The 25853-nt window shown below is 40.1% G+C and overlaps 3 protein-coding genes and 1 pseudogene across 5 annotated transcripts; all 4 read left to right on the top strand.

Annotated features, from left to right (window-relative positions):
• Positions 1-1545: 1545 nt before the first annotated feature.
• LOC127777432 (uncharacterized) lies at positions 1546-7507 on the top strand. 3 transcript variants are annotated; one of them, XR_008018330.1, is made up of 8 exons: positions 1546-1903; positions 3344-3401; positions 3834-3914; positions 4024-4059; positions 4295-4534; positions 4627-4765; positions 5559-6109; positions 6883-7507. XR_008018330.1 is itself a non-coding variant. In XM_052304025.1 (7 exons), the coding sequence occupies exons 1-7, from the start codon at positions 1713-1715 to the stop codon at positions 6029-6031; spliced, it is 1218 nt and encodes a 405-aa protein (XP_052159985.1). In that variant the 5' UTR covers positions 1546-1712; the 3' UTR covers positions 6032-6322. The 3 variants fall into 3 exon arrangements, 1 of the variants encoding a protein (XP_052159985.1); XR_008018329.1 differs by lacking the exon at positions 6883-7507 and adding an exon at positions 6617-6872; XM_052304025.1 differs by lacking the exon at positions 6883-7507 and having other exon boundaries at positions 5559-6322.
• Positions 7508-11749: 4242 nt separating this feature from the next.
• Positions 11750-12568, top strand: LOC127777752 (uncharacterized). Its single transcript, XM_052304372.1, has one exon. It carries the CDS (start codon positions 11893-11895, stop codon positions 12190-12192), a length of 300 nt encoding a protein of 99 aa, XP_052160332.1. The 5' UTR covers positions 11750-11892; the 3' UTR covers positions 12193-12568.
• A 1957-nt stretch (positions 12569-14525) lies between these two features.
• Positions 14526-18141, top strand: LOC127775524 (protein TIC 22, chloroplastic). The gene is made up of 8 exons (XM_052301774.1): positions 14526-15098; positions 15184-15246; positions 15693-15767; positions 16512-16556; positions 17421-17480; positions 17557-17628; positions 17708-17743; positions 17821-18141. The coding sequence occupies exons 1-8, from the start codon at positions 14682-14684 to the stop codon at positions 17908-17910; spliced, it is 858 nt and encodes a 285-aa protein (XP_052157734.1). The 5' UTR covers positions 14526-14681; the 3' UTR covers positions 17911-18141.
• A 3900-nt stretch (positions 18142-22041) lies between these two features.
• Positions 22042-24521, top strand: LOC127777581 (luminal-binding protein 4-like; annotated as a pseudogene).
• The last annotated feature ends 1332 nt before the right edge of the window (positions 24522-25853 follow it).

Below are 25853 nucleotides of genomic sequence, written 5' to 3'. Positions count from 1 at the left end.
AAAACACACCGTTTAGCAGTTTGAAAAGCGTGCCATAGGTATTCAATATTTTATCTAACTTTTGTTGGAGAAAAGAATAGGGCCAAAGGTTGCTCCTAGCGTGGTTTTGAGATTTACTAGCAAGCGTATATAGAATTTAAAGATCGATTCTCTATTACTATAAAAGAACAGTCATCATCCTCCTCATATAAAAAGCCGCTTTGCATTGAGAAAAAAAAAGGGTAGAAACTACATTTTTCATACCCCGTTGCAAACGCACGGACATGTAAGTGGTTTATATCCATAAAAGTTAGGAGTAGCTATTTGCCTCCTCGTTTTATTTTAAATTGTATTTTTTTTCTCCGTTGCCTCTTGTTCTCAACTTTTATCCCTTTCCCACCATCACCTTGCATTGCTTTTTTTTTTGGAATAAAATAAAATGGGGAGGCTTTTTTTGGAATTAAAAAAAAGATAAAAATACAATACTAAAATGTATTATTCTAGGAGTCGAGCTTTGTCCTATGCATGTACTACACCAGTTACCCAGTGGTCACTGGTGGAGACGGCTAAGGAGGAATTAGCTAGGATAGAACTAACTTTCTGCCGCTGTTTAATGGTAGTTCAATGGAAAAAAAACAAGCGACTATTTAGTCATCGGCTCTGCTCACACACCTAGGTGTTTTGTCTGCATAGGAGTATAGGACACTAGCTACTCACAGTAGCCAATGAAAACAAAAATATGAACAAAACAGTATGGCGGATTAGTTATCGGTTGAATAACATGATTATTAATAGAGCCATCAATTAACTGTGTTTGTGTTAGGGCATTCCCAATTCAATGACTAGGATGGTGTCCATAGCATTAAATAAGTTGCCACATAGGAAAAAAAAATGATGTGACAAGTGAATAAATGAGGAAAGAGAAGGAAACCATGTCTTGCATGAGACATGGTTTCTACACAACATCCAAGACATCATGTGAGATAATTAGCATTAAATTGAAGGATGGAATAGTGGTGTTTGCATTGGAAGAATAGTGTCTAGTACTAGTTTCTTGATGATGTGGAGTTTATGGAAACCATATCTAGTGTTATGGGTTGGAACTGCCCTTATTAATATTACTCTCATATCAATTGATATTACTCTCGTCATCCGGACACATGAATTTTATGGAAAGTTTTTAATTCGAAGAAAGAACCGATTCCTCAAGTACTCTCTCCATCTAAAAAAATCTAAATCTAAAAGAGGATGTAATATTTTCTAATATAATGAATTTAGACAACTTTTTAGATTCATTATAGTAGAAGATGTCACATTCTAGTATAGGTTGAGTTTTTTTTTTTTTTTACGAAAAAGAGTAGCTTAGTGACCGTGATTATCTTTTGACCTACGACCGTTAAAAAATCCTTCCGCATGCTGGCCGAAAGAAAACCAATTCCGCACCCGTACACAAAGTCACACACACACCTCACAAAAAAGGCTTCCAGAAAAAAAAAAAAATCCACCAAGCGAAAATAAGAAGGGAAAAAACAGAAATAAAATAAAATCAGCGACGAGCCAAACGCCGAAGCGACTCCTCGTCTCGTCTCCTCCCCATCTCTCCCCCCTTCCGCTTCCGAGCCAAGCAACCGAGCGGAGCAGCACAAACCCTTCTTCTCCGCCTCGATTCCGCGCGCGCGTGGGTCCCCCCACCTCACCGTCACCGGAGGAGCAGCGCCGGGGGGTCGCTGGCCATGTGGCCCGGCTGCGGCGGCCGCTTCTACTGGGCGCCCGCGCCGCCGTCGCCGTCGGCGGCGGGCGCGAGGGGCGTCGTGGTGGTGTTCGGGTGGGTGTGGAGCGACGAGGCGCAGCTGCGGCCGTTCGTCGAGCTCTACGCGTCGCTCGGGTGGCGCTGCCTCGTCTGCCACCCCGACCTCGTCGCGCTGTGAGCACCGCTCCCCTTTCCCTCCCCCTGCTGCAAGTGGTTTCGTTTGGCCGCGCTACTCATCGCGTGCGCTCGTGGAAGTGGTCGCTTGTAGTTCTATAGCCTCTGCCGCGCGGATGTAATTATAGCTGTTTTAGGTTCAATTTTAGCGATAGCTCGGCTTGTTCAATCGGGGGAGGCGGATTTAGGTTTAGTTTTATGCGACTATATTTTGGGATCTAATTTGTCGGTCGAGGAGCGTTGAATGGATCATCTCCCTCCTTGAAGCGCTTAAACCATGGTTGTTTAGCCATCTTAGCTTGAGAATTGCTGCAGCCGTGTGATCTTTACTTCTTTTTTATGGTAGAAATGACTAGGTAACTGCAGCAAACAGATGTTTAGCTGAATTGCTTGGTTGGACTTTGATTATCACATTACGTTTGGAGGTTTTGGTGTTACAGTATATTGATTGGAGGATAGTGGTAGGTTTGTATTGTGTGGATTTGTGGTAGCCTGATCTTTGTATGATCAGGTTGGGACGATTATAGGGGTTTTCTTGGATCTCACTGAATCTGTTTAGAAATAACATTACGAGATTTAAATCCTTCTTCTGTTACATTTTGAACTTATAGGTCTTCTTTTATCTTCAGCCATAATTTCTTAGCATCAGTATTCATAGTCGTTACCCCTTTCTTATTCTCTTTTTCATGTACATATGCTAAGTTGAACTAGTAAGATAATATCAATAAAAGAGAGGGAATTTTCCCAGTTTCGTTAACGAAATAAACACTTGCGCCAACAAAAAAGGGGAAAAGTAGAGGGGGTGGGCATCATCATGACACACTACGTAACAAGTTCATTAAAAAAAGGTACTCTATTAATCAACTATCAGAAACGGCAACAAAATAATCGAAACACCAATGAGAACTCACATGATGACACCATCAGCAACTCAACTTTCTTCTAGAAAATGAGTATTACACCCATTACCAACCTTCTTTTCACAGAGACATACAAGGGCATATCATGCCCTACCATAAATGTGACTTCCCAAGTTATTTTTTTATTTCAGAGAATCTGGAACCGACATATCTCCTCAAGAGTTAATAAGGCCTTTATTTCTCGCATTTAGATTGAGCACTCGAAGACACATTTATAAGCTTTTTAGTCATTGATATAAATGAATCTATACACAATGGAATATATCGTATTGATTAATATTTCTAAATTAAGTATATAAATAATACTCCATCAGATAGTACTGAAGGGTAGGGTTCTTTTTATCAGCATCATTTAATTCGCTGGAGGAGTGATAAACATTATTCAATAGGGTGATTATGGCCTTTTATCCTGAATGAGATATAACCGGGATCTTATACTTGGAGAGATCAAGTGTAAAATTTCAGGTGATCCTTTTGTAGATGTTATACTACTACTTCATTAATTCTTTCCTTCATGTAGGTATCTGTCTGAGAAAGCTGCGTCGCTGGCATCTGGTGTTATCAGTGAATTAGTGAAGGTTAGTGCTCTATTGTCTTGGCATACACAACAAATACTGCATTACATATGGAACACCAATAGCTTTGTTGCTCAAAGTGGGAATTATTAAAATGTATTCTGCTTGGTGTTTTGGCAAGTGGTGACACTGTAAAATAAGCCCATCCCTGTGTTAGCATGAATAAGCGTTGTGCAGTATACTTGGGAAATTCCTCAGTTGACTTGTTAGTTCTTTAGCTGTTATATACACATTAAATCCATAGCTGTAACTGGAAATTCATGTGTGTAACTGTGCATCCCTTCATAATCTTATTGTTAACAAGGATCTGTGTTATGCACGCTTTCATATGACAAACATGCACTACTGTTGAAATTGTGTAAAATCTACCAGGAATACTATTATTCTTGATTTTTTACAGTCTTTCTGGAATTACATGAAATGGTGCTGTTTCAGGAATTCAAAGTAAAGCCGTTGCCAACTGTGTTTGCTTCCTTTTCTGGTGGTTCAAAGGGATGCATGTACAAGGTTATTCAGGTACAAGCCTGACCACTATCTTTTTGAACGATCTGATCGTAAACAATATCTATTCTTTCATTTTATTCTTTTCACAGTTGAAATGACTGAATTTTCTTGTCTGTTCCAGTTACTTGATGGAAAATGTGAAGGAGATGCAACCATGGTATGCTCTTTTATGTTTTTTTACCTGAAAGGAGCACATCCATTTATATTCATTACTAGGATAATGAAAACCCTGTACATTTGGTTGAGTGTATTTGATCTATTTCATTTGAACATACCTAGTCATCATATGTGCTCTACCGTTTGCATTGTGGATACTGGCTAGTTGGACAACAGCCTTGAATATTTTGGCAAAGGGGTTGATCTATTATTGACACATAGTTTTCATTATGCAGAAGGACTATAGGTTGGTGAGAAACTGTATCTGTGGGCAAATCTATGACTCTGGCCCAGTAGATTTTTTCAGTGATGTGGGTACCCAGTTTCTCCAAAATCCTATGATTGGCAACTCATCTCGACCATCCATGTTACTTTCATGGATGACAAAGGCCCTTGCATCTGGAATGGACACAATATTCCCAAGCAGAATTGAAGCTCAGCGTGCAGAGTACTGGCACACACTATATTCATCAGCAGTAAGCCCAGATTTTGCCCATGTGATAGTGTGATTGTTGCATCTCTCTCACTGGTGACAACTGTACCAACTATTTTCATTTACTGTTTACAGGGGCTGGGTCCTGTTCTTATGCTTTGCTCTGAAGATGATGATCTTGCTCCATGTCATGTTGTCTGTGGTTTTGCCAGGCGTCTCGTTGAACTGGGCACTGATGTTAAAGTTATCAAGTGGAGTGATTCCCCTCATGTTGGTATGTTCTTATCTTATGTTCGTATCCAACTATATTATGTGGAATCTCTGATTACAAAGATTGTAAAATACCTCATTCTGTTTAAGAATATAACAGCTTGGACATTCAGTAATCAGTATGTGACTCTGACCTTAACTTAAATTCCCATGACAAATATGATGGCGCTATTTTCACATTATAAGTACTCTTTACCTCTTTGACACCAATCTGATGACAGGGTCTAAATTTAATTTCATACTTACAATCAGATAATTTTGACTGACACTTTCCAGAAGGACATGCATTTCTTAATGGATGGGATTGTAGGAACATGGATTTTGCATGATCATTCTTGCACCTAGCATTCCAGAGCAGGCATTAATGTGATATTGAATTGTCAATTAAATCAACTGACTGGTTTGAAGACTCACCTTTGAGCTCATGTCCTAGAACAATTCACAACTGAAGACAATAAATTGATGAATTGATCATTTGCATTATTTACTAGTTAACATCCTTTCCCATGTATAGTGATGACTTGAAATATTTTGTACCTATCAATTAAGCAAAGAATGCATTTTAAGCTCAGGTATCCAATATGAGCTGTTTGCACATTTATATTCCTAGACATGAGGATGCTACACTTTAATCTTATGGTCTACATTGCAACTGGCAATATAGTCTACAATTATTTATGGGTGTATCATTATCAACTTGAAGCTTTAACATTTCTTCTCTGCTACAGTGCTACTAGACAATTATCAAATTTAATGGACTATCATAATATCAGATAACCTCCCTTGAAAATATGCAGGCCATTACATGTTGCATGAAGCAGAATACAGGAGTGCTGTAAATGATACTCTGAGAAAAGCTCTTGTCACCTTTTGCCACAGAAGCCAGCTGAATGCCACAAGTGATCAGGAATACAAGATAGCACATTCCGTGTGCAGTCTGCACAACGTGGCTGCTAATTCAAATGAGAGCCTGAGAAGGGTAGCCAACGGCCCCAGTGACCACTTCTTCTTGCCAAGTTCAAAGGACCATAATGAATCTAGGGATCCGGATTCTTTGATTGATGAACAGAGGCGACAACTATCCTATCCACCCAGCATGGAGCCTCAAGGAGTCCTTGGCCAAATTCTGTTTGATGTTTGTGTTCCGAAGAATGTTGAAGGATGGGACATCAAACCAACAGTGTCCCCAAACGGACGGCCAACATTGGCTTCTGCGCGGCAACTCGGCCCTTTCAATCCCATCAAGTATTTTCGACGCTCAAGGCTATAGTTTGTCTGCTGCAACTGAGTTTTGTGTACATAACGGAGGCAAGGTGTCTAATATGACTCTGAGCAAGCTTTCTCCTATGTAAGTTTCCTTGATATTGACTCACCTGCAATTTCTTTTTTGCACCGATGACTGTACATTATGTTGTGTATAGTTATACTAATGGATATATTAGAAGGGGCCATCTAGGTTGGGATGGTAAGGTGTATACTAACAGTGTATAGGGGAAGGTGTGCACTATTATGGCCCTAAATTATCTATTTTTGTGCCCCATAGTCATATGATCTAATCTAATTACGAGAACTGTTTCTCTTCTCACTCTCTTTATAAATTGCAGTTTCTGCTAGTGTCTTACATTGTCTATCGTGATTCATGTTCTCTTGATTGTCTCTTTGTTTTAAGAGCATATAGTCTGTTGTTGTATTAATTATTTTTTCGCTTATAGATGCATCGTTGATAAGTTCTTATCACATCTTTGACTCGTTGGTTTCTGTTTAACACTCTACCATGGATTTAGTTTACTGACTAAAATACGGGAAAAATGTTGTTGGCATGTCTGCCTTATCTGTTTACGTGCTCTTGACTCAGGAGACAATATCAATGATCAATGAGAAGATAACTCTATTTGAAGAGTCTGCTGAAGTTGTTGATAGAGTTAGCACAATAAGCACCTAAGAAAGCGTGTTAAACACTGATTAATTACGTAAGAAGAATCGAATTTACTTGAGCTTTACTTGCAGTCATAATTAGCTTATTCATTACTATGCTCTTGTTCCTTCCCTTTTCCGTTAACTTTTGACAACGTGTTTTCTGACGGGCCAAGAGTCATATCTTGGAACATGTGAATGATTCAGGGGCATTCATGGAATCATGGTGATAATTGGGTAATTCTGCACAGTTGCTAAACGCTGAACCTTTTGACTTAAGTGAGGTCGAACATTTGTAGCTGCATGTGACTTGTTAGGGGTTATTTGCTTTTCTCTGTCGTTTCGGTATAAAGTTTATTCATCGAATATGATCTTTGGTATATGTAGCGCTTCGCTGGAAGCACATGTGCGCGCGCTTCCCGCTGAATTCGATTTGATGGAGCTTGTCCTAAATGACGCGCTTCTGCTTGAGCACGTACTACTTAGAGAACTGTGATCGTTGGTTATTTACAGGAATAATAATAGTAACTCATGGATTGATGGTTTAAAATTTGCAAGATATTAGGAGATGCTTTCTGTCAAATGAGGAGTAGACAGTCCCTTATTTTATTTAGATCATGCAATCTTTATATTGAGGGGATCCTTGAACTTTGATGTATGTTAACATGACCGGTATATAGGGATACTTTTATATGGGATACGGTCCAAAAATTCAATAAAACTATAAGCTAAGTTGTATAAAACCATAAGGTTTTGACATGTGACACATAACATATAACCCTGGATATTATATTCATATAGTTTTATAAAACCACACCAACTATCGTTTGATCATCACTACCGTGAGTTCTAAAATTACATATGAAATTCATAACTTCTTTGATCTATCGTATACTAGTTGTAGCTATCTTAATTTAAGTATGTTTACTTTGCTATAATAACAAGTTAAATTGGATGGTGTGATTTTTTGAAACTTTTGGATTGCAATACTCGGGTTATGTATTACATGTCAAAACCTATTTGGTGTAACTTGAATCATAATACCTATGGTTCCGTGAAATTTACTCTATTTTTTAATTCATGAAAAATTATCATACATATGGATGGGCTGTAATAATCAATTTCTATATATTTACAATCTACTAAGGCATGCCCTGTTTGAGATAGTTGAAATTGATGGATGATGGATTATCTAGCTTTTGTGATAGCTATTTGCTGAGGGTATAAATGAATGAATTAACTCCTATAAGGTTGAAAAATTCTTCTAGAAAAAAAAACTATTCCAAAATTATTTTATGTAGAAAATTTTCGCACAAAACACACCATTTAGGAGGTTGGAAAGCGTGCAAATGAAATAAAAAAATCCAGATATTTTTTTTAAAAAAAACATGATTTAACTACAATCCACTATAAAGGAGCGAAAAAGCTACCGTGCGATCAGTCGCGTGCAGCGATTAGCCCCCTCATCACGGTGGTTCATTTTTTGGCACCGCATTACTTTCATACACCTAAAATTTGTATACCTAAAGTTTATATACCTAAAGTATACACACCTAAAATTTGTATACCTATACCTAAAGTTTGTACACAGAAAGTGTATATGCCTAAAGTTTACATACTTAAAGTTTATACTGTCCGATTTAGATTATGGATTTACAGGTCAAAAGTTTATGCACCTGATTCAAGTTTAAATTTAGGAGGTTGGAAAGCGTGCAAATGAAATAAAAAAATCCAGATATTTTTTTTTAAAAAAACATGATTTAACTACAATCCAGTATAAAGGAGCGAAAAAGCTACCGTGCGATCAGTCGCGTGCAGCGATTAGCCCCCTCATCACGGTGGTTCATTTTTTGGCACCGCATTACTTTCATACACCTAAAATTTGTATACCCAAAGTTTATATACCTAAAGTATACACACCTAAAATTTGTATACCTATACCTAAAGTTTGTACACAGAAAGTGTATATGCCTAAAGTTTACATACTTAAAGTTTATACTGTCCGATTTAGATTATGGATTTACAGGTCAAAAGTTTATGTACCTAATTCAAGTTTAAATTCGGATTAAAATATTTTTATATAGAAATATTTCTATACATAAAGTTTATATGTACGAAATTTACTGTATATATTTATAAGTATAAAGTCTATACACATGAATATATTTTTAAAAGTATTAGACTTTTTTCTATTTTCTTTTGTTTTTTTTCTACCTTCTTTTTTTAGAATGTTTTGAAATTCATAGTACAATAGTACAGTAGGAAGGGGAGCGAGGGGGAGGCGCGGGCATGTTAGGGGGTGGGACAGGGGGTGCCCGATCACCGTGTGTGATCACCTGCCCATTAGCCCTCCCCATAAAGGAGCACATGTCTGAGTCCACGTTATGAAAATATTGAACACAACAACTGCTAAATTACTACATTTGTCTTACATTCTGGCGCTTGCTTATTTAGCACACCTTGTGCAACAGTTTTCTTGTCCACAAAAGAATCTGATTCTTCATAAATAAATGGATATTTCTGCATCATTCAAATTAAGAATCTTGGGGACTAGAGGCTTCAATGGGAGTAGTACCAGAACTTTACCTTTTAGATAATACTAGAACTTTGCTTTAATAACTATTATTCTGCTAATACCCTATGATTTCCTCCCACCACCACTTGCACCGGTGAATATTTTACAGAAAAGCACGTAATGATAGAGCAGAGATGATTCACCGGAAAATAAATTGTAGACCATGATGAACATGCATTATGTTATTGATCACCAGGGGAAATTTGTTGGGGCAACCAGCTCTAAACTGAAAGATTATGCTACCGCAAAAAGAAAGGGTTACTATGAAATTTCCCAGGACAAATGAAAGGTTAGAGCTCAATGACTAGAGATTGGAGAGAGAGAGAGCGCGCGCGCTATACAAATGAAAGGTTAGAGCTCAATCACTAATAGAGAGAGCACGCGCGCCTATACTCATATTAGAAAAGTATATACTCACTCCTTTCCTATATATTTGACGCCGTTAACTTTTTTAAACATATTTGACCGTTTGTTTTATTCAAAAACTTTTATAAAATATGTAAAACTATATGTATATATAAAAACATATTTAAAAATAAATTAAATGATAGGAAAAGAATTAATAATTACTTAAATTTTTTGAATAATTTGAATAAGATGAACGGTCAAACATATTTAAAAAAGTCAACAGCGTCAAACATTTAGGGATGGAGGGAGTATGAATTATCTGTCATTCCTTGTAAGTTTAATTCTCAATATAGTAGGTCATACTGACCAGACCTAATTTTCAACATATTTCACTAATCCATTACAAATGTACACCCGCACTAAACTAAAAATAACCGTAAAAGTTGCTAGAATCCGACAAACCTGGTCGGCGTTGGAACTTCGGTCAAATTTATTACGGAGTACTCCTATATTTAGGGGAAATGTTATATTATATCACAGTGCCATAATATAATTATCAGGTGATAGCCATGATGCATAGGCACACTCTCAAGACCACAGGAAGAGAATATACAACAGAAGAATTAAATTTGAAAATATATTGTTCATTCAACTTTTTTTTATAAATATTCGGTATACAAAATTTTTTACGTAAGTATACCGTTGATCTTGTACAACCGTTGCAAAAAATAACGTTGGAATAACGTCTCGGGCGGTAACGCGCGACGAAAGTGCGAGACCGTGCGGCCTCGCGGAATGAAAGAGCGATACTGAACGGTTTCTTGCAAGCAGTGAGCGATACAAGTGCCATGCCGATTTAATTAGCGACTAATTATTCTAAATAGCGAATTAATTAAGTTAGTCACTAATTATTATAGTTTATTGTTAATTAAGCAATTAAGTAGTAGTCAAATTGAGCCGTTGGACAGTGTCGCTGTTTGGTTCCGTGAGACCGAACGGTCTCGCTCTTCCATTGCACGGTCTCGTGCCGTTGCCGCATGATACCACCCACGACATCACGTGCACCTCATTTTCGCGCAATGGTTGTGCGAGATCGACAGTTTATTTACGCAAAAAGTTTTGAATCCTGAATATTCATGAGAAAAAAAATTAAATGAACAGTATATTTTTAAATTTAATTCCAACAGACCACTACTGTCACATCTACAACATCATCTCACGCTCTCAACAAGAAACAGTCCCAACACGAGATCACAAAACGCGTCAAAGTCCACCGGTGGAGTATGAGTATCATCGCCCACCTCCATCAATGTGCTTGTTACTCTGTCAAGGACTCAAGCATTTCTTTCCAGAACTTAGGCTGTGTTTAAATTGAGGGGTATAAAGTTTTGACGTGTCACATCGAATATACAGACACATATTTAAAGTATTAAACGTAGTCTAATAACAAAACAAATTACAGAATCCCACAAAACGAATTTATCAAGCCTAATTAATCCGTCATTAGCAAATATTTTATGTAGCACCACATTGTCAAATCATGGCGCAATTAGACTTAAAAGATTCGTCTCGCAATTTACACGCAATCTGTGTAATTAATTAATTTTTTTTCTATATTTAATACTATATGCATGTGTCAAATATTCGATGTGACAGGGTGTAAAATTTTTGCCAGGGGATCTAAAGAGGGCCTCATCAAACAAGTCCCCCAAATATTCCATGTGGATTTAGTGAGCACTCTAGCTGGATGCTTTGAAACTCAATCATCTCTGTACTCTTTGCTGCCCTGTACCTTTAGTCCTTTACACTGCAGGGGTTAGACTATGTGCCACCACCACCTTATCAAACACCAAAAATGCTGCACTTTTAAGCTCCACCGCCTATTATTCCCCTTGAAAAAGCCCAAAGCCAAGTACCGCATCCTCCTGCAGCAAAGCTCCCCCACTTGTCATCTATCATTTAATATCTTAATCATTTTTCACCCAAAAATGTATCCAAAGTTCACCACGGATATATATCAGATTGACACGCAAATCTTTTGCGTGTTCGTGAAAACAAAAGAAAAAAAAATGCATCACCACCGTCCTGCCAAACGCGCGTGCGTGGGAAACGTGCGGTAAATAGTTGCGCCGTAAAACTCAATAGAAGAAATCAAGAAAGCCAAGCTCTCCCTGATCCTATATATATTGTTCGACGCTGGCTCACACTTGCCTCTCACCCAGACAGATCGAGCTACACACTAAGCTAGCTGAAGAGATCTAAGTAGAGCAAGTGATCAGCTAAGCTAACCGAAGATGGCGTTCAGGAGGTACAGGGCGCTGCCGCAGGGGGAGGTGACGGTGGAGGAGTTCAGGGCGTGGCTGGGGCAGTTCGACGCGGACGGCGACGGGAGGATCAGCCGGGACGAGCTGCAGCGCGCGCTGCGGAGCCTGAACCTGTGGTTCGCGTGGTGGAAGGCGCGCGCCGGGGTGCGCGCCGCCGACGCCAACCGCGACGGCGCCGTCGCCGGCGACGACGAGGTCGCCACGCTCTTCGCCTTCGCGCAGAGGCACCTCAACGTCAAGATCGCCGAGCTCGGCGCCTCCTACTACTGAATAATTAACCTCCCTCTCTCTCATACTGTGATCGACAAGTGTGCGTGATCAGGATCGATGTACGTACGTAACTGTGTGAGATTGCGCGCTGTGCTGTGTATGTTTGTGTTTTTGCACATCTTTTGTGTTGACTTGATTTTGGTCTCGGAGATTCCATTCTTTTTTACTCTCGTTTCATCGATCACTGCGGGATTTGGAGAAATTATGTGTGATCTTTGTTGATCTCTTTAAGCCCCAATTTAAGCTGTCCTTCGATAGCTTACTAACAAAGGGAAATTCAATTGGTGTTTGGTAAAGGCTATACTAGTACAGATTTTTAGAGGTTAAAAAGGAAGATAATATCTAATACGCAATCGATGATTGAGAAAATGGTTACTTACACTAATCATTACTAGTTAATAGGGCCAAGATAATTTACAGTACGGGAGGCACCACAATGTACAATTTGATGATTTGGCACTTTATTAGTCCGCAGTACTTTAATTGTATTGGTATTTATAAGGATGCTATATAATATCATAATGAGTCAATGATAATAATGGCTCAGTATGTCTGCAAAAGGACCTATAGTCTAGTTGTTACAAGAGCTTCTATAGCATCTTAGGTCCTGGGTTCGACTCCCGATGGGAGCGAATTTTTCAGGATTTAACGGCTTTGTGCTTTCAGTGGTATGCGACGTACCCGTCGACAGCGAGGCGCCCGTGGTGACTTCGTCAATCTCCAGGATGGATTTGCCGGCCCAGTCTTCAAAGATGCTCATAATGGTAGGGTTTGCGTGCGTGCGTTCATACTCATTTGAACCAGTCCTCATATTTGCCTCGTCCGTAAAGCTACTTGATGGGTCTGAGGACTTTTGAAGAAGGAGACTAATTTGTTTAGACTAAAGGCAAGAGAAACAACAGCCGTTGGATGGTAGAGATGGACAGTGCACGCACCTGACGTTACGTTGTAGCTCGATCCGATCCACGTCCCCTCCTCTTCCTTTGCACGCTGGCCAGCACATGATGCGTAGAAGGTAGAGAGACGGTAGTCACCCACTCACCCTTGGATCTCTGTTCTTCTGAGGGTTTTTCAAGAAGGAGACTGATTAATTTGGGCTTTTCAAGGAGACTGATTAATTTGTTTGGACTGAAGGCAAGAGAAACAACAGCCGTTGGATGGTAGATGGACAGTGCACGCACCTGACGTTACGTCGTAGCTCGATCCGATCCACGTCCCCTCCTCTTCCTTTGTGCTCCCTCCTCGTGCCGCCTGTGCCTCCACGACAATGAGGTGCCAATGTGGCAAGGAATTGGATCTCCACCTGAGCAAGGCAAGCCGCGCTGGCCAGCACATGATGCGTAGAGGTACAGAGCAGTGTTGTGGATAACGGTTGGTACGGCCGTATATTCGGACGTCAAAACAGTGGCGCTGACCTCTCCGTCACATTTCAACAATACGGTGCACATTAGTCGTTTCAGGACATATAATCACCGTTATTAGTGATTAATCGGCCGTATCCGACTAATCGGCCGAATAAACGGGCCTAATCACGTGACAAGGCCATGTGCAGCCAGCCCACGATAACTATACTGGCCCATTAGTTGTGTAACCTAGCACCATATAGCTAACAGAACGTCGTTTGCAATCCCAAAACCTTCGCAGCTCATTCCTGCCGCTACAACCTGCAAGTCTAGGGCTAGTTCTTTTCATCTAATGCTCTTAGTTCGGAACTTGTTTTAGTGTCACTTATATAGTGTTACCTGCTTTTGGTATTTCCTTTATGCATTACGAACCAAACCTATCACTATTTGATACACAACTATGAGTGTTCAGACCTATATTTTACTATATGTCGAGTTAATGTCATGTTATCCTTATTTTTATTTAAGAATAGTAGGTGTATATGTAGTTATATGCATTTATTTGTCAAAAATAATAAGCTATTATGAGTTATGTACATATTTGTCCAAAACGTTAAATTTCCGTCAAATTCCGATTATTCGTCCGTACTCCGACTAATCGTTTAGTGGTACCCTCTCCGTCCGATATCCGTATTCCGTCATCCACAACACTGGTACAGAGACGGTAGTCACCCACTCACCCTTAGATCTCTGTTCTTCCCCGGACAGCGGCGTGCAGAGTTGAAAATTTTAGGGGCGAATAATTCCAATTCTATTGGTGATGCTCTTAGAAGCTAATTTCACCCTCCATGTTGTAACTTAACATGTTTTCACTGAAAAAAAGTGATAATTGAGCTTAACATATTTTCACTGAAAAAAAAAGTGATAATGGATTGGCCGAAGCAAAAACCCCCGACCAAACCCAACCAAGGCCACACCAGTTGCAGTGCACCACGACTCCACGAGGCCAGACGGTGCGGCTCGACCGAATCCGCACGCCGCCCGCGGCCCGCTCCTCGGCGCCGCCGAGCAACACGACACCTCCGCGCGCCGCCATCCAAGTCGTCGCGTCGCGTGCCGAAAACCCAGCAGCAACAGCCAACCACGATGCCGCCGCCGCCGCCGAACTCCTCCTCCCTCCCGCTCGCCGCCGCCCCGATGTCCAACCCGTCGGCCCCCTCCTCCTCCTCGTCCTCCTCCTCGCCGCTGCCCCCCAACCCCCTCGCCGCGGCCTCTTCCTTCCTCCACCACCACCTCTCCCGCCTCGCGTCCCGCTTCGCCGCGCCGCCGCGCCCAGCCCTCGCTGCTGTGTCGGCGGGGCCCCCGGGGCCGCAGGGCGCCTCCGCCTCCCTCTCCCTCGGGCTCGCGCCCGACGAGGTCGCGCGCGCGCTCACCGGCACCCCCGTCTTCACCGTCTGCAACTCCAGCAACGAGTTCGTGCTCGTCTCCGACCCCGCCACCGGCCTCCGCTCCCTCGGCCTCCTCTGCTTCCGCTCTGAGGACGCCGACGCTCTCCTCACCCACGTATCCTCATCTTCCCATCTGTTATGCCTTTTGCTGTTTGATTTGTTCTTTTCGCCCTAATGGTTTGGGAGTTTGTGTGGTTTAGGTGAGGATGCGGCAGCCGGTGGTAGGGAGAGGGGCAAAAGTGGTGCCGATTACGCTTGATCAGGTGGGATTAAATCGATATTTTGTGATCAATATTGTCATCACTCTTCTTGGACCAACTCTGCATAGGAAGTGGAAGAGTTATGGAGCATTTGGGTTTATGGAAGAGTTAAATAGGGACACATACAGTTGTATAATAATTTAGTAACTGAATGACATATTAACGATTAGCAAAGTGAGAGCTGGATTTCTTCCAAGAGCAAATCAAAGGAAAGCTGCCGTTTCTTATGTGCTGCCCTTTTACCTAGCTTAGTCTATCTTGTCTTACAACACCCATGCTTTTCTTGCATATTCATGCTTTCAGGATTCTTGGGCTTAGGCTAGCATCGTTGCAACTTCACTCGTTTCTACTTCATTCCATACAACTAGTATATTGCTTACATTTAACTGTGCTGATTATTTTTTATGTTTTACAATGTAAATATACCTTAAACGTCCTTCTAAATGCAGGTTTACATGTTGAAGGCTGAAGGTATTGCATTTCGGTTCTTACCTGACCCTCTTCAAATTAAGAATGCGCTGGAGGTTAGTTCTTATCTGGATTGGTGGCTCTTTGCTCCATCTTATCTATAAGTGGATATGTGTAGTACGCCCATCAGGCCATCATTCTATCTCACTAGAAAAGTGGAATTCAGTTCCTCGGGTTGACAGCATTACTCTTAAAAGCATCAATGCAGCCATTGCATCTTCCAAAATTCCGGTGGACTCCTTATATACCAATTTTACTCCCATTTCATGTTTTTAACTATTTACCAACAGTCCGAGATCTTGGCAGTTTGGGTATGTGTGTACCTATTTTTTTTTATCACCACTCAAGACTTTACACATGGACTTGGTTCCTTGTATACATTATTGGTAGATAAGTTGCACTGTCACTAATCATTGCCTTCACCAGAATGCACAAATGATATGCACACACTAGATGGATGCACGCAGAACACATGGAGTGCTGTCACATGTCGGCCTATTTCATAAGGAGAAAGTCCCTTCCTTGCAAAAGAAAAAAAACGTATGGGAAGGTGGCATTTTAAAATATAGATAATCTGTATTGTTTTTCCTGTTTTCTGGTGTTGACTGTCCACATTCAGTATATCATTGAATGTACAACTCATGCCTTTTCACTCATGAGTCATGAGTATATCAGAGCTGAAGTCTTAACAGTGTATAGTATGTAGATTACTACTATCTTATGCATTGTTTCGCTAATGTAAGAATGCTAACAAACTTACTTCAGCCCAGTGACGATTACACTTCTTCTTTTTTTTTCAGTTAAAATCTGGCTTAACTGCTTTTGATGGTGTTCCTGTTTTCCAGGTAATACTCATGTCTGTATTATTTACTGAAAAATTATACTTTTATGGAAAGCATTGAGACATACCCTTTGCAATTATTAAATGATATTTTAGATTATTAACAATAAATGTATTAAAATTGATTTGCTGATTAATATCTTGATTCTGAGTATAAATTACTCGTGAATTTAATATTACCAAAGTGCATGGACTATGTTGTTTCAGTAGGTTCTGAAGCTATCTGCTTGTTCCTGTTAGTTATTAGCCCATACCTATTTATTAAATGTAAATGCATGAACTGTCCTGTCATAATTTCTCGTTACTCGCCACATGTATGCATCATCTTTGAAGCTTTAGCCTTATCTTATTGGCACGACTTGTTGGTACTAAAATATGATTAGAAGATAAACGGATAGTCAAACAATTTCAATTGAAAGTTTAGGTGTGCAGTAGTCTAAACCTTTTTATGGAATATCAGATCTCCTGATGTTTCTATTGTCATAGAACAAGGGAAGCCCTGATTTTCTTATCAAGGAAAAAACTGAAGTATACAGCTTTAGGTCCATCAACGCAGTCGATTACATGTTTATTGCAGTATGATATGAAAAATCACTCGGAATAAAAGCATCATAGCAGGAGAGAATGCTTAACTTTCTTCTGGAGATGCTTCACACTTTGTTTTGAGATATTGTGCCATTAAATGTATGATTTTCCAATTATTCAGTTGTTTGCAGCACTGGACTTGTGAATTTGACAGGCTGATAGCTGTTTTTGATTACCATAGCGTTCTATCGCAAGTACAGACTATTTAAGAGATTAAGTGATATATTCAGCATTTGGTGAATTATTCTTTCCAAAGGCAATAATGTCCCATTTGAATGTGCAGTCAGACCTATTGGTTGTTAAGAAACAGAAGAAGCGTTACTGCCCGATATATTTTCAAAAGGTTTGCCAGGCTTCAATTTCTTTCATGTAGTTTGCCCGGTCTGGTTTAGGTCTTCACCATTTTCTCCTTAGCTCAGGAGGACATAGAAAGAGAACTTACAAAGGCATCCAAAACTTCTAGAGGATCTGCCTTATCTAAGCAAATCATGGTATGTGGTTTTATCGTTATATTATCTGATTGCTTTCCTAGGATCTGATGATATTGCCTTCAAATTGTGGTTTCTTTAGGTTGGGAGTTTGGAGGATGTCTTGAAGAAAATGGAGGTAGGATGACAGAAATGCGTTCTGGATTGTTTTTACATTACCAAATACTAAACATTATAACGTAGTTGTTTCTACAGATGAATGAGAGGAATTCTGGTTGGGATGACTTGATCTTTATACCCCCTGGGAAAAGCCTCAACCAACATATTAATGAGGTATCAGCATAATTTTGTTCTTGCAGTGATAACACAGAGTTTGAGCACTAGTGCTCACTTCAAATGCTGTGATGGCCAGCCAATCAACAGTGTCAAGTTGCTGCCTGAGCTTATTTTTAATATTTTTTTGTTAGTGGTTCTTGTAACAAAAAAGTTCAGGATTAAAGTGGAAAAATATGTTTGTGGTTTTTTCATTGTTTCAACCTTCAAACATCAATACAAGCTCCACTTGAAGCTGGCGAAGTGTACGAGGCGCAAAATCTCTGTTGCATGATTTTTTTTGTTTTTTGAAACCTGCTCTGTTGCATGAAAATTATTGTTATGTGCTAAATCAGTCATAAAAGAAACAATAATTAACGTTGCCATGATCAGTGTGTTTGGTGGTCTTTCATTGGGGATAAATTGTCGTGCTATGAACCAGAGGTTCAATAACTTAGCCACCTGGACCGGAAAGGACATTCGTGCAAATCATTTTGCCTGCCAATCCCATGTTTTGCACTTGAGTTTCTAACGAAATGATCTGTATTTTATTTTCCAATGCAACTCGTTTTCATTTATCTTCTTAAACTGAAGAGAGCTAATTGCACACTTGTTCGCTTCATCTTTTCGAATTGCATCTTAGAAAGTCAATGGGCAGATATTTCTCGATGCACTACAGATGTGTATAAAATCTCACTCTTTCAAATTTAAACGAGAAGTATATATCACTCCTTGATAAACTCCATTTTACTCGATCGTGGATCCGCCGATTCCGCGCCACCACAGCGGCCAGCCGGCAATCGGTTTCGTCCATGTACGGGGCGCCGGGCGCCGGCCATGGCCTCCGGGCCAGCGAGGTTGCCGCTGCCCTGTCGAGAGGAGTAGGAACAAAGGGTTGAGTACTTGAGTGTGCTTTTCGGTTTGGAAGGTCTCTGTGTACTTAGTAGGGCAGTACTATCATTCATTTGGGAGAAATTGGGAGTGGATATTAATCCATCGAGGGGATGTCACTTGTGTACATTTTTCTTTCAAATTCAATATAAATAGTTGTGAAAAAATCAGAAAAAAAATTGACAATGTAGAATATAGTGATATCTATCTATCCACCCAAAATTAATTTCAAATTCTATCTACACATCAAGAAACGAAAAAGATAAATTTAGATATGAACAATACGCTACTATTCATACGCAGAATTTATCTTTTTTATATCTCGATGCGTGAACAATACGCTACTATTCATACGCAGAATTTATCTTTTTTATATCTCGATGTGTGAGCTGAGTTTGGACCTAAGATTTTGTGGAGTTGTATAGATACGTTATATAAGTGTTGTCAAATATTTTAGAATTTTTTATAACCGTTTGGATGGGTTTTAAGCAAATGAGGAGATATCCCCTCGAGGGATCATAATAGTTTCCCAAAGAAATTTTATTGTCTTTGAGAGGTTGCAGTGCACATTCAAAATTTACACTAGAAAATATGGTACCTCTCTATACCTTTTCAATGACCGTAAAATCTATTATATTATTAAAGGAATAGAAAAAGGAGCCTACACGTTCGCTCTCATGGCTTAGAAATTCTCACATTAATCGAAATAGCTTAAATTCGGAACTGAAAAATAAGGAATATTAGAAGAGGAGACTAGAGTCCATATAGAAATACAATTTAAAAATAGTTGAAATTCAGAATTAAAAAATAAGGAATATTAGAAGAGGAGACTAGAGTCCATATAGAAATACAATTAGAAAATAATTGAAATGGAATTGAAAAATAAGGAATATTAGAAGAGGAGACTAGAGTCCATATAGAAATACAATTTAGAAATAGTTGAAATTCGGAATTAAAAAATAAGGAATATTAGAAGAGGAGACTAGAGTCCATATAGAAATACAATTAGGAAATAATTGAAATTCGGAATTAAAAAATAAGGAATATGAGAAGAGAAGACTAGAGTCCATATAGAAATACAATTAGGAAATAACTGAAATTCGGAATTAAAAATAAGAAATATTAGAAGTAGAGTATAGAGTCCATATAGGAATTTAAAACGTATAAAAATACAATTTTACAAATAACTAAAATTCGAAATTAAAAATTAAAGAATATTGAAAGATGAGTTTAGAGCCCACATAAAAATACAATTAGAAATAATAAAAATTATAAAAATAAATAATATTGGAAGAAGAGCATAGAGTCTATATAGAAATACAATTTACAAAAAAATCGGAATTAAAAAAAAGAAATATTATAAGACGAGTCCATATAGGAATATATATAATTTAAAAATAACTAAAATTTAATATTAAAAAATAATTAATAACTAACACGTATATAAATTATAATATGAAAATTCAGAAATAAAAATAAATAATATTGGAAGAAGAGCGTAGAGTCTATATAGAAATATAATTTATAGATAATGAAAGTTCGGAATTAAAAAAAGAAATATTAAAAGACGAGTCTAGAGTCCATATAGGAATATATATAATTTACAAATAACTAAAATTTGATATTAAAAATAATTAATAACTAACACATATATAGAATATAATATGAATATTACATTACACATTAGTAGTTTCATAAAGTTAGTACAAAATTTAAAATTATGTTGTCATTTTAATATATTTGAATAATACATTAAGAAAACATATATGTTATTATATGAGAGAAAATATAATGATACTAGCCACGTAATCTGCGCGGGCCACTATACTAGTTGATGTCCGATAATAATTCTACTAGTATATAATCCGAGAAAATTTGGTAAGAAATTCCATCAAACAAAGTCCATTGGAGCCGGGGGTGGGGGGCAGGGTCAAGCGTGACGCTGTGAGCGTCCTCGTCACAATCCATGGCGACGAGCACTGCTCTGGCTCTATGGCCGCCCGACGACGATGAGGCGACAGGAGGCGAGGAAAAGGGGCCCGATAACAAATAGAGAAAATTGCAAAAACTACCCCATAAATCTTGAAGTTTAACATTTCACCCCATAAGTTATTTTATTGCAAATATCCACCCACCTACTAATTTTTGATGTACAAACCTCCCCAGTAAACACATGGTTAGCCGAATTAATATGTTTTCATAAAGTGTGAGCGATTAATGTGGTTTTTACCAAAATTAAATACTTCCAGAGTATTCTTGATATTTTTTTTGTGAGACTCCACAAATAAAATTGCAGACGAGAGCTTAAACGTTGTCGCACTGAGTTTCGCTATATGAAAAAAAAAGTTCAATCAAATATGGAAAATAAAGTCTAATGCAAACACTTGGCTAGCTTAGCCTGTGATAACCATACATCAGCGATAATAAACTGATTTGATTAAGTATATGTGCATTAGGGTGGTTTTTGCAACAAAACTAAGTAGAGGGTGGGTATTTGCAACAAAATAACTTATGGGGTGGAATACCAAATTTCAAGTGATTTATGGGGTGGTTTTTATAATTTTCCCTAACAAAAATGACAAGAGGAAAGGAGTAGAACTATGCCAAATATGATCTCAAGTTGTAGTCATGTGTTGAATTGGAATATCGGATACGTGGTCATGCATGCTTAGGGAAATATTGTAGAGAAAAAATATTTCTATATAAATGCTCTGGCGAAAAATGCAAATGTAAAAATCGCTAAAGCGACTGCACATTCCTCACAAAGTTACAATATTTCTGTTGTTCCCTGGTTTGTTAAGAGTACTTTATTTATGATTACCATAAATATTTTATAGTTCTATAGTTTGTGGCTAAATCCCGTGCGTGACTGCGTGGAGCATCCAACGGTCCAAGATGGTTTGATGACGAGGGTGGATCCGTGGATGTGCGTTGGCTGCCTATGTGACTAATGTCCGATGGTCGCAGCGTAAGGCCGGACCCCACTCCTCTCCTCTACTCGCAGCGGCAGCGTTCTTATTTTCGCTATTTCTATATAGGTGTATATGGGTATATAGCAAGGTTTACTTTACCATCGGTAATCTCTTTAAATTTAAATAAATTTAAAAAATAATTTAAATTTTTGATAAATTTTACATGATTTTATACTGTTTTTCGCGGTAACCGCGTTTATCGCCTGGGCGCAGTCGCGCCCCGGCCTTGACGATTTCGGAAACCCTGGCATATAGTACTTGTGGGATCGAAAGGCGCTGACGAACTCGATCAAGAAGTAGTCCTATCATATAATTGCTGATTCAGTGATTCGATTCGATTCGATTCCGTCGAGAGGGAGGCGAAGCATGGGGCGTCGTCGTCCTATACTTCTTCTGTTGAGCGATCTACTGCTGCTGCTCATCGCCATCGGTGAGTAGACACTAGTACTTGTAATTTATTAATTAAGTATTTATTTTGTCTCTTGAGCTTTCCTCCCGCTTGCAGCGGTGGCAGGGGCGGCGGTGGCGTTCGCGATCCCGAGAGCGGCGCCGGCGTTCGGAGTTGAAACTGGGTGGCCGCCGGAGCACTGCTTGCGCTGCTTCGCTCCACCGGATGCCCCCTTCGTCCTGGGCGCCGCCGCGGCCGTCCATCTCGGCAACACCAACTCCTGCATCGCCGGCTACGACGACGCTCCCCTGGGGGCCAAGCCCAGCTACTACCAGTTCTGCATCCCCTCCTGGGTAGCCCTCGCACACGACAATGGCACCCTCATCTCCGGCGAGGCCGCCATGAACCGCGCCGCCCTCAGTCCCTCCACAGCCGTCTCCGCCTTCATGCGCCTCCTACACAGAAGGCAATTCCCCCAACTCGTTCCCCCTAAATTCATTCTTGGTTTGCCAGCCCAATTGGGGTAGTAAAAAAAAAAATCGGTAGCCGCGGAAGCGTGAGCGGTGGCTATAGTCGCCCGCTCCGATACCATGTTGAATAGTATAGGAAGAGAGGTATACTGCGTAACATGGGACACATTATATTGAGTACACGGGGAGAAGAAAAATAAGGATTACAGATATGGAGAAATCCACACAAATCAATTTTATTCTAATATAACTCTAACTATCGTATACTCTAACAGTTTGTACTAGTAACAAACATCAATCGATTGTTAATTTGCTGTGCCTGTGCCCAATTTTGTTAATCAGGGTGGAGGACGATGTGGTGAAGAGAGAGATGGAGCTTGTGCCGTACAAGTTCACCAAGATGCGAGGATGGGTCTCCGTCCAACTAGGCACCTGGGCCGCCACATCAACAATGCTGTCATCACCCTACCCAGTCGACTCAGCTACTCCGCCGATGGCAGGCAGGTCCTCAGCTCGGCGGCGAAGGAGTACGGCGGCTTCAGGGCCGTCAAGGTCGTCGACGAGCACATCGCGGCGGCCGCGGCGTATGGGCACCACACCAGGCAGGGTGACCGCAAGGCCATCCTTGTCTTCCATCTCGGCGGCCGCACCTCCCACGCAACCATCTTCAAGTTCGTCGACGGCACGGCTCGCCTCATCGCGACGCGAGCTCATCATTTCCTCGGAGGCAAGATCGATCAATGCCCTGCCTAGTGCCTATACACACAATAGGATGTTGATATGTCCCCTTGTTTTTTTTTTCATGTCTTCTAAATAATTATAAAAAGTATTTTAAAAAATTAACAAGATAGATTAATATGAAACATATCACTACATAAACATATGAAGCCAAATTCGATTTTTACAGATTAAAAAAAAGCAAATTAAACAGAAAATAGTTATCATACATTTCTAGTTATATTTGTTATTTTTGTTATTGTAGAAGTTGAATTTGCTTTTGTATGTTTGTGGAATGATATATTTCATATTAATATATCTTGTGGTTTTTTTAAAAAAAAATTATACATGCACGAAACGAAAGGATATCCCTCGAAGGATGAAATCACTTTTCCCATGTAATACATTCTTTCTTATAAATACTAACACAACCAATTATTTTTTCTTTCTTTTTTTTGACATATAATGTAGTAGGTGATGATTTCACGGCGAGGATCGTGGACCACATGGCGGAGCACATCAAGGAGCAGCATGGCAGGGACGTACGGCAGGAGGAGAAGGCGATGGTGAGGTTAAGGGTGGCGTGCGAGCACGCCAAGAAGGCGCTGAGCGAGCAGCGAGACACCCTGGTGCAGATCGACTCGCTTCTGGACGACGGCGCGGTCTTCTCCGCGACGCTGACGCGGGCCAAGCTCGAGGAGCTCAGCCACGACCTGTTGGACAGGGCCATGGCGCTGGTGAAGGAGGTGGTGGTGACGACGGGAGGAGTGGAGGTGGTGGACGAGGTTCTTGTCGTCGGCGGCAGCGCGAGGATTCCCAAGGTTCGTCAGCTCGTCAAGGACTACTTCAATGGCAACGGCAATGGCACGCACCCAAACAGTCGCGGTTGCAAGGGGCCGGTGGATGTGGAACCAGAGGATGCCGTGCTTCATGGCGCCGCGCTTCTTTCCCGTCCTCTACCTGTTGCAGAGGGAACAGCAGCAGCTCGGTCCATCGATTTCGATCACTGGTTCCGTCGGAGGCATCTGATCTCTCTCGTGTAGCTTATGCTTTGGCTACGACGATGAACCAAGGTGGGTGCGCTTCAGGTTGGAGCTTACAGTGAGTGTGGGTCATTCTTGCCTTCTGGAGTCGTTTTACTAGTTGTAACATGTAGCACTAACCACTAAATAATTGTTCATTTCCCTGTGAAATTCTGAATGAGACACCTCCTTTTGTCAAGTCAATTTGCTGGTGTTCCGAAAGGGATCTTGTGAGATACTCGAATATAAATTCCGTGTTTGTGGGAAAATGATCTGAAAAGGCGTGAAGGGCATGTGGAGATGATGCGAACGAAACAAACAGGTTGCCTTTATTAATTGTAAGCCAAGCGTTTGCCTGGAAACGTGGTCCAAACAATGTTCTACTACAAATTACAACCAAAATAACAATAATAAGAATGAACCTATCTAAGACCAAGTTTAATAGTATAGCCAACTACTACCTCCAATTCATCTATAGCCAATCTAATAGCTCATTCGTACAATAGTTATATACTACACTATTAATATCTGGTCCCACCTGTCATACACACACTTTGTCTTGGAGTCCGTGCTACAGCTGGTTACAAATATGTAGCCCGTTGCTCCTCTCCCCTCATTTATCTTCTTAAAATATGTTTGCAGCTGGCTTATAGCCTGCTATTGTACCTGCTCTAATCTTTTCTTTCTTCCCTCACTGAAAACTTTAAACTCAAATTTTAAAACTTTTATGACTTTCAAATTAGATTTGAAACTTTCAAGTGAAGATTTTAAACTTTTAACTCAAGATTTAAAAATTTCAACTTAAAAGTGAAAATTTTTAACTAAGATATGAAAAATTTTAACTCGGATTTGAAAACATTGAACTCAAAATTTTAAAAAATTCTAGTCATGATTTAAAAATTTTTAACTCAGGTTTGAAAACTGTCAACTCAAATTTAACAACCTTCATCTCAAAGTTCAAACATTCAAATGAAATCGGAGGTGAAAGGTTTAATTTCTAGAATATGATAAAAATTTCAGGAAAAAATCACGCGCGCATTGGAGCGCAGACGTGCCAGTTCAACAGAGCACAAGCGCATACCGCCTGCTCAATGTCTCGTGTACAAAGGCGGCAATTAGTACATACAGTAGTACATATTCTAATAATGTGGGTGAAAATCTGGACTATTTGGGAAAGCTGTAGCTATAGATGCCCAAAAGGCCCGAGGCCCGACGGCTCGGCCCATGGCACGGCATTTTGGCCCGGCCCAAGCACGGCACAGCCCGACGGAGGTCAAGCCCGTGCTGGCCCGGCCCAACCACCGGGCCGTGCCTGGGCCCCTCCACCGGCACGTTGGGCCGGGCCGGCCCGACACGATGGGCCAGCAGCTAGGCCCGATACACAAAAAAATATGGGAGTAAAAATAGACATATTATATGCCATGGATGAAAGAATAGGGATCTAAAATAGACTTTTTTATCTATACATATGTCAGCCGAAGAGGAGGGATGGAAAATAGAGTTATTTTAGCTATAC

Source organism: Oryza glaberrima, chromosome 6 (genome assembly GCF_000147395.1).
Source record: "Oryza glaberrima chromosome 6, OglaRS2, whole genome shotgun sequence".
NCBI lineage: Eukaryota > Viridiplantae > Streptophyta > Magnoliopsida > Poales > Poaceae > Oryza > Oryza glaberrima.
Note: the sequence above shows the minus strand (reverse complement) of the source record. Positions and strands in the feature narration are given on the sequence as shown.

What these genes read in the sequence shown, in the direction of transcription:
- LOC127777432 (XM_052304025.1), top strand. Translation starts at nt 1,713, where the DNA reads ATGTGGCCCGGCTGCGGCGGCCGCTTCTACTGGGCGCCCGCGCCGCCG. An exon ending in GCATGTACAAGGTTATTCAG is followed by an intron (nt 3,915 to 4,023) that starts GTACAAGCCTGA and finishes TGTCTGTTCCAG; the next exon opens with TTACTTGATGGAAAATGTGA. An exon ending in GAGTGATTCCCCTCATGTTG is followed by an intron (nt 4,766 to 5,558) that starts GTATGTTCTTAT and finishes GAAAATATGCAG; the next exon opens with GCCATTACATGTTGCATGAA.
- LOC127777752 (XM_052304372.1), top strand. Translation starts at nt 11,893, where the DNA reads ATGGCGTTCAGGAGGTACAGGGCGCTGCCGCAGGGGGAGGTGACGGTG.
- LOC127775524 (XM_052301774.1), top strand. Translation starts at nt 14,682, where the DNA reads ATGCCGCCGCCGCCGCCGAACTCCTCCTCCCTCCCGCTCGCCGCCGCC. An exon ending in CCGACGCTCTCCTCACCCAC is followed by an intron (nt 15,099 to 15,183) that starts GTATCCTCATCT and finishes TGTGTGGTTTAG; the next exon opens with GTGAGGATGCGGCAGCCGGT. An exon ending in AAATTAAGAATGCGCTGGAG is followed by an intron (nt 15,768 to 16,511) that starts GTTAGTTCTTAT and finishes TTTTTTTTTCAG; the next exon opens with TTAAAATCTGGCTTAACTGC.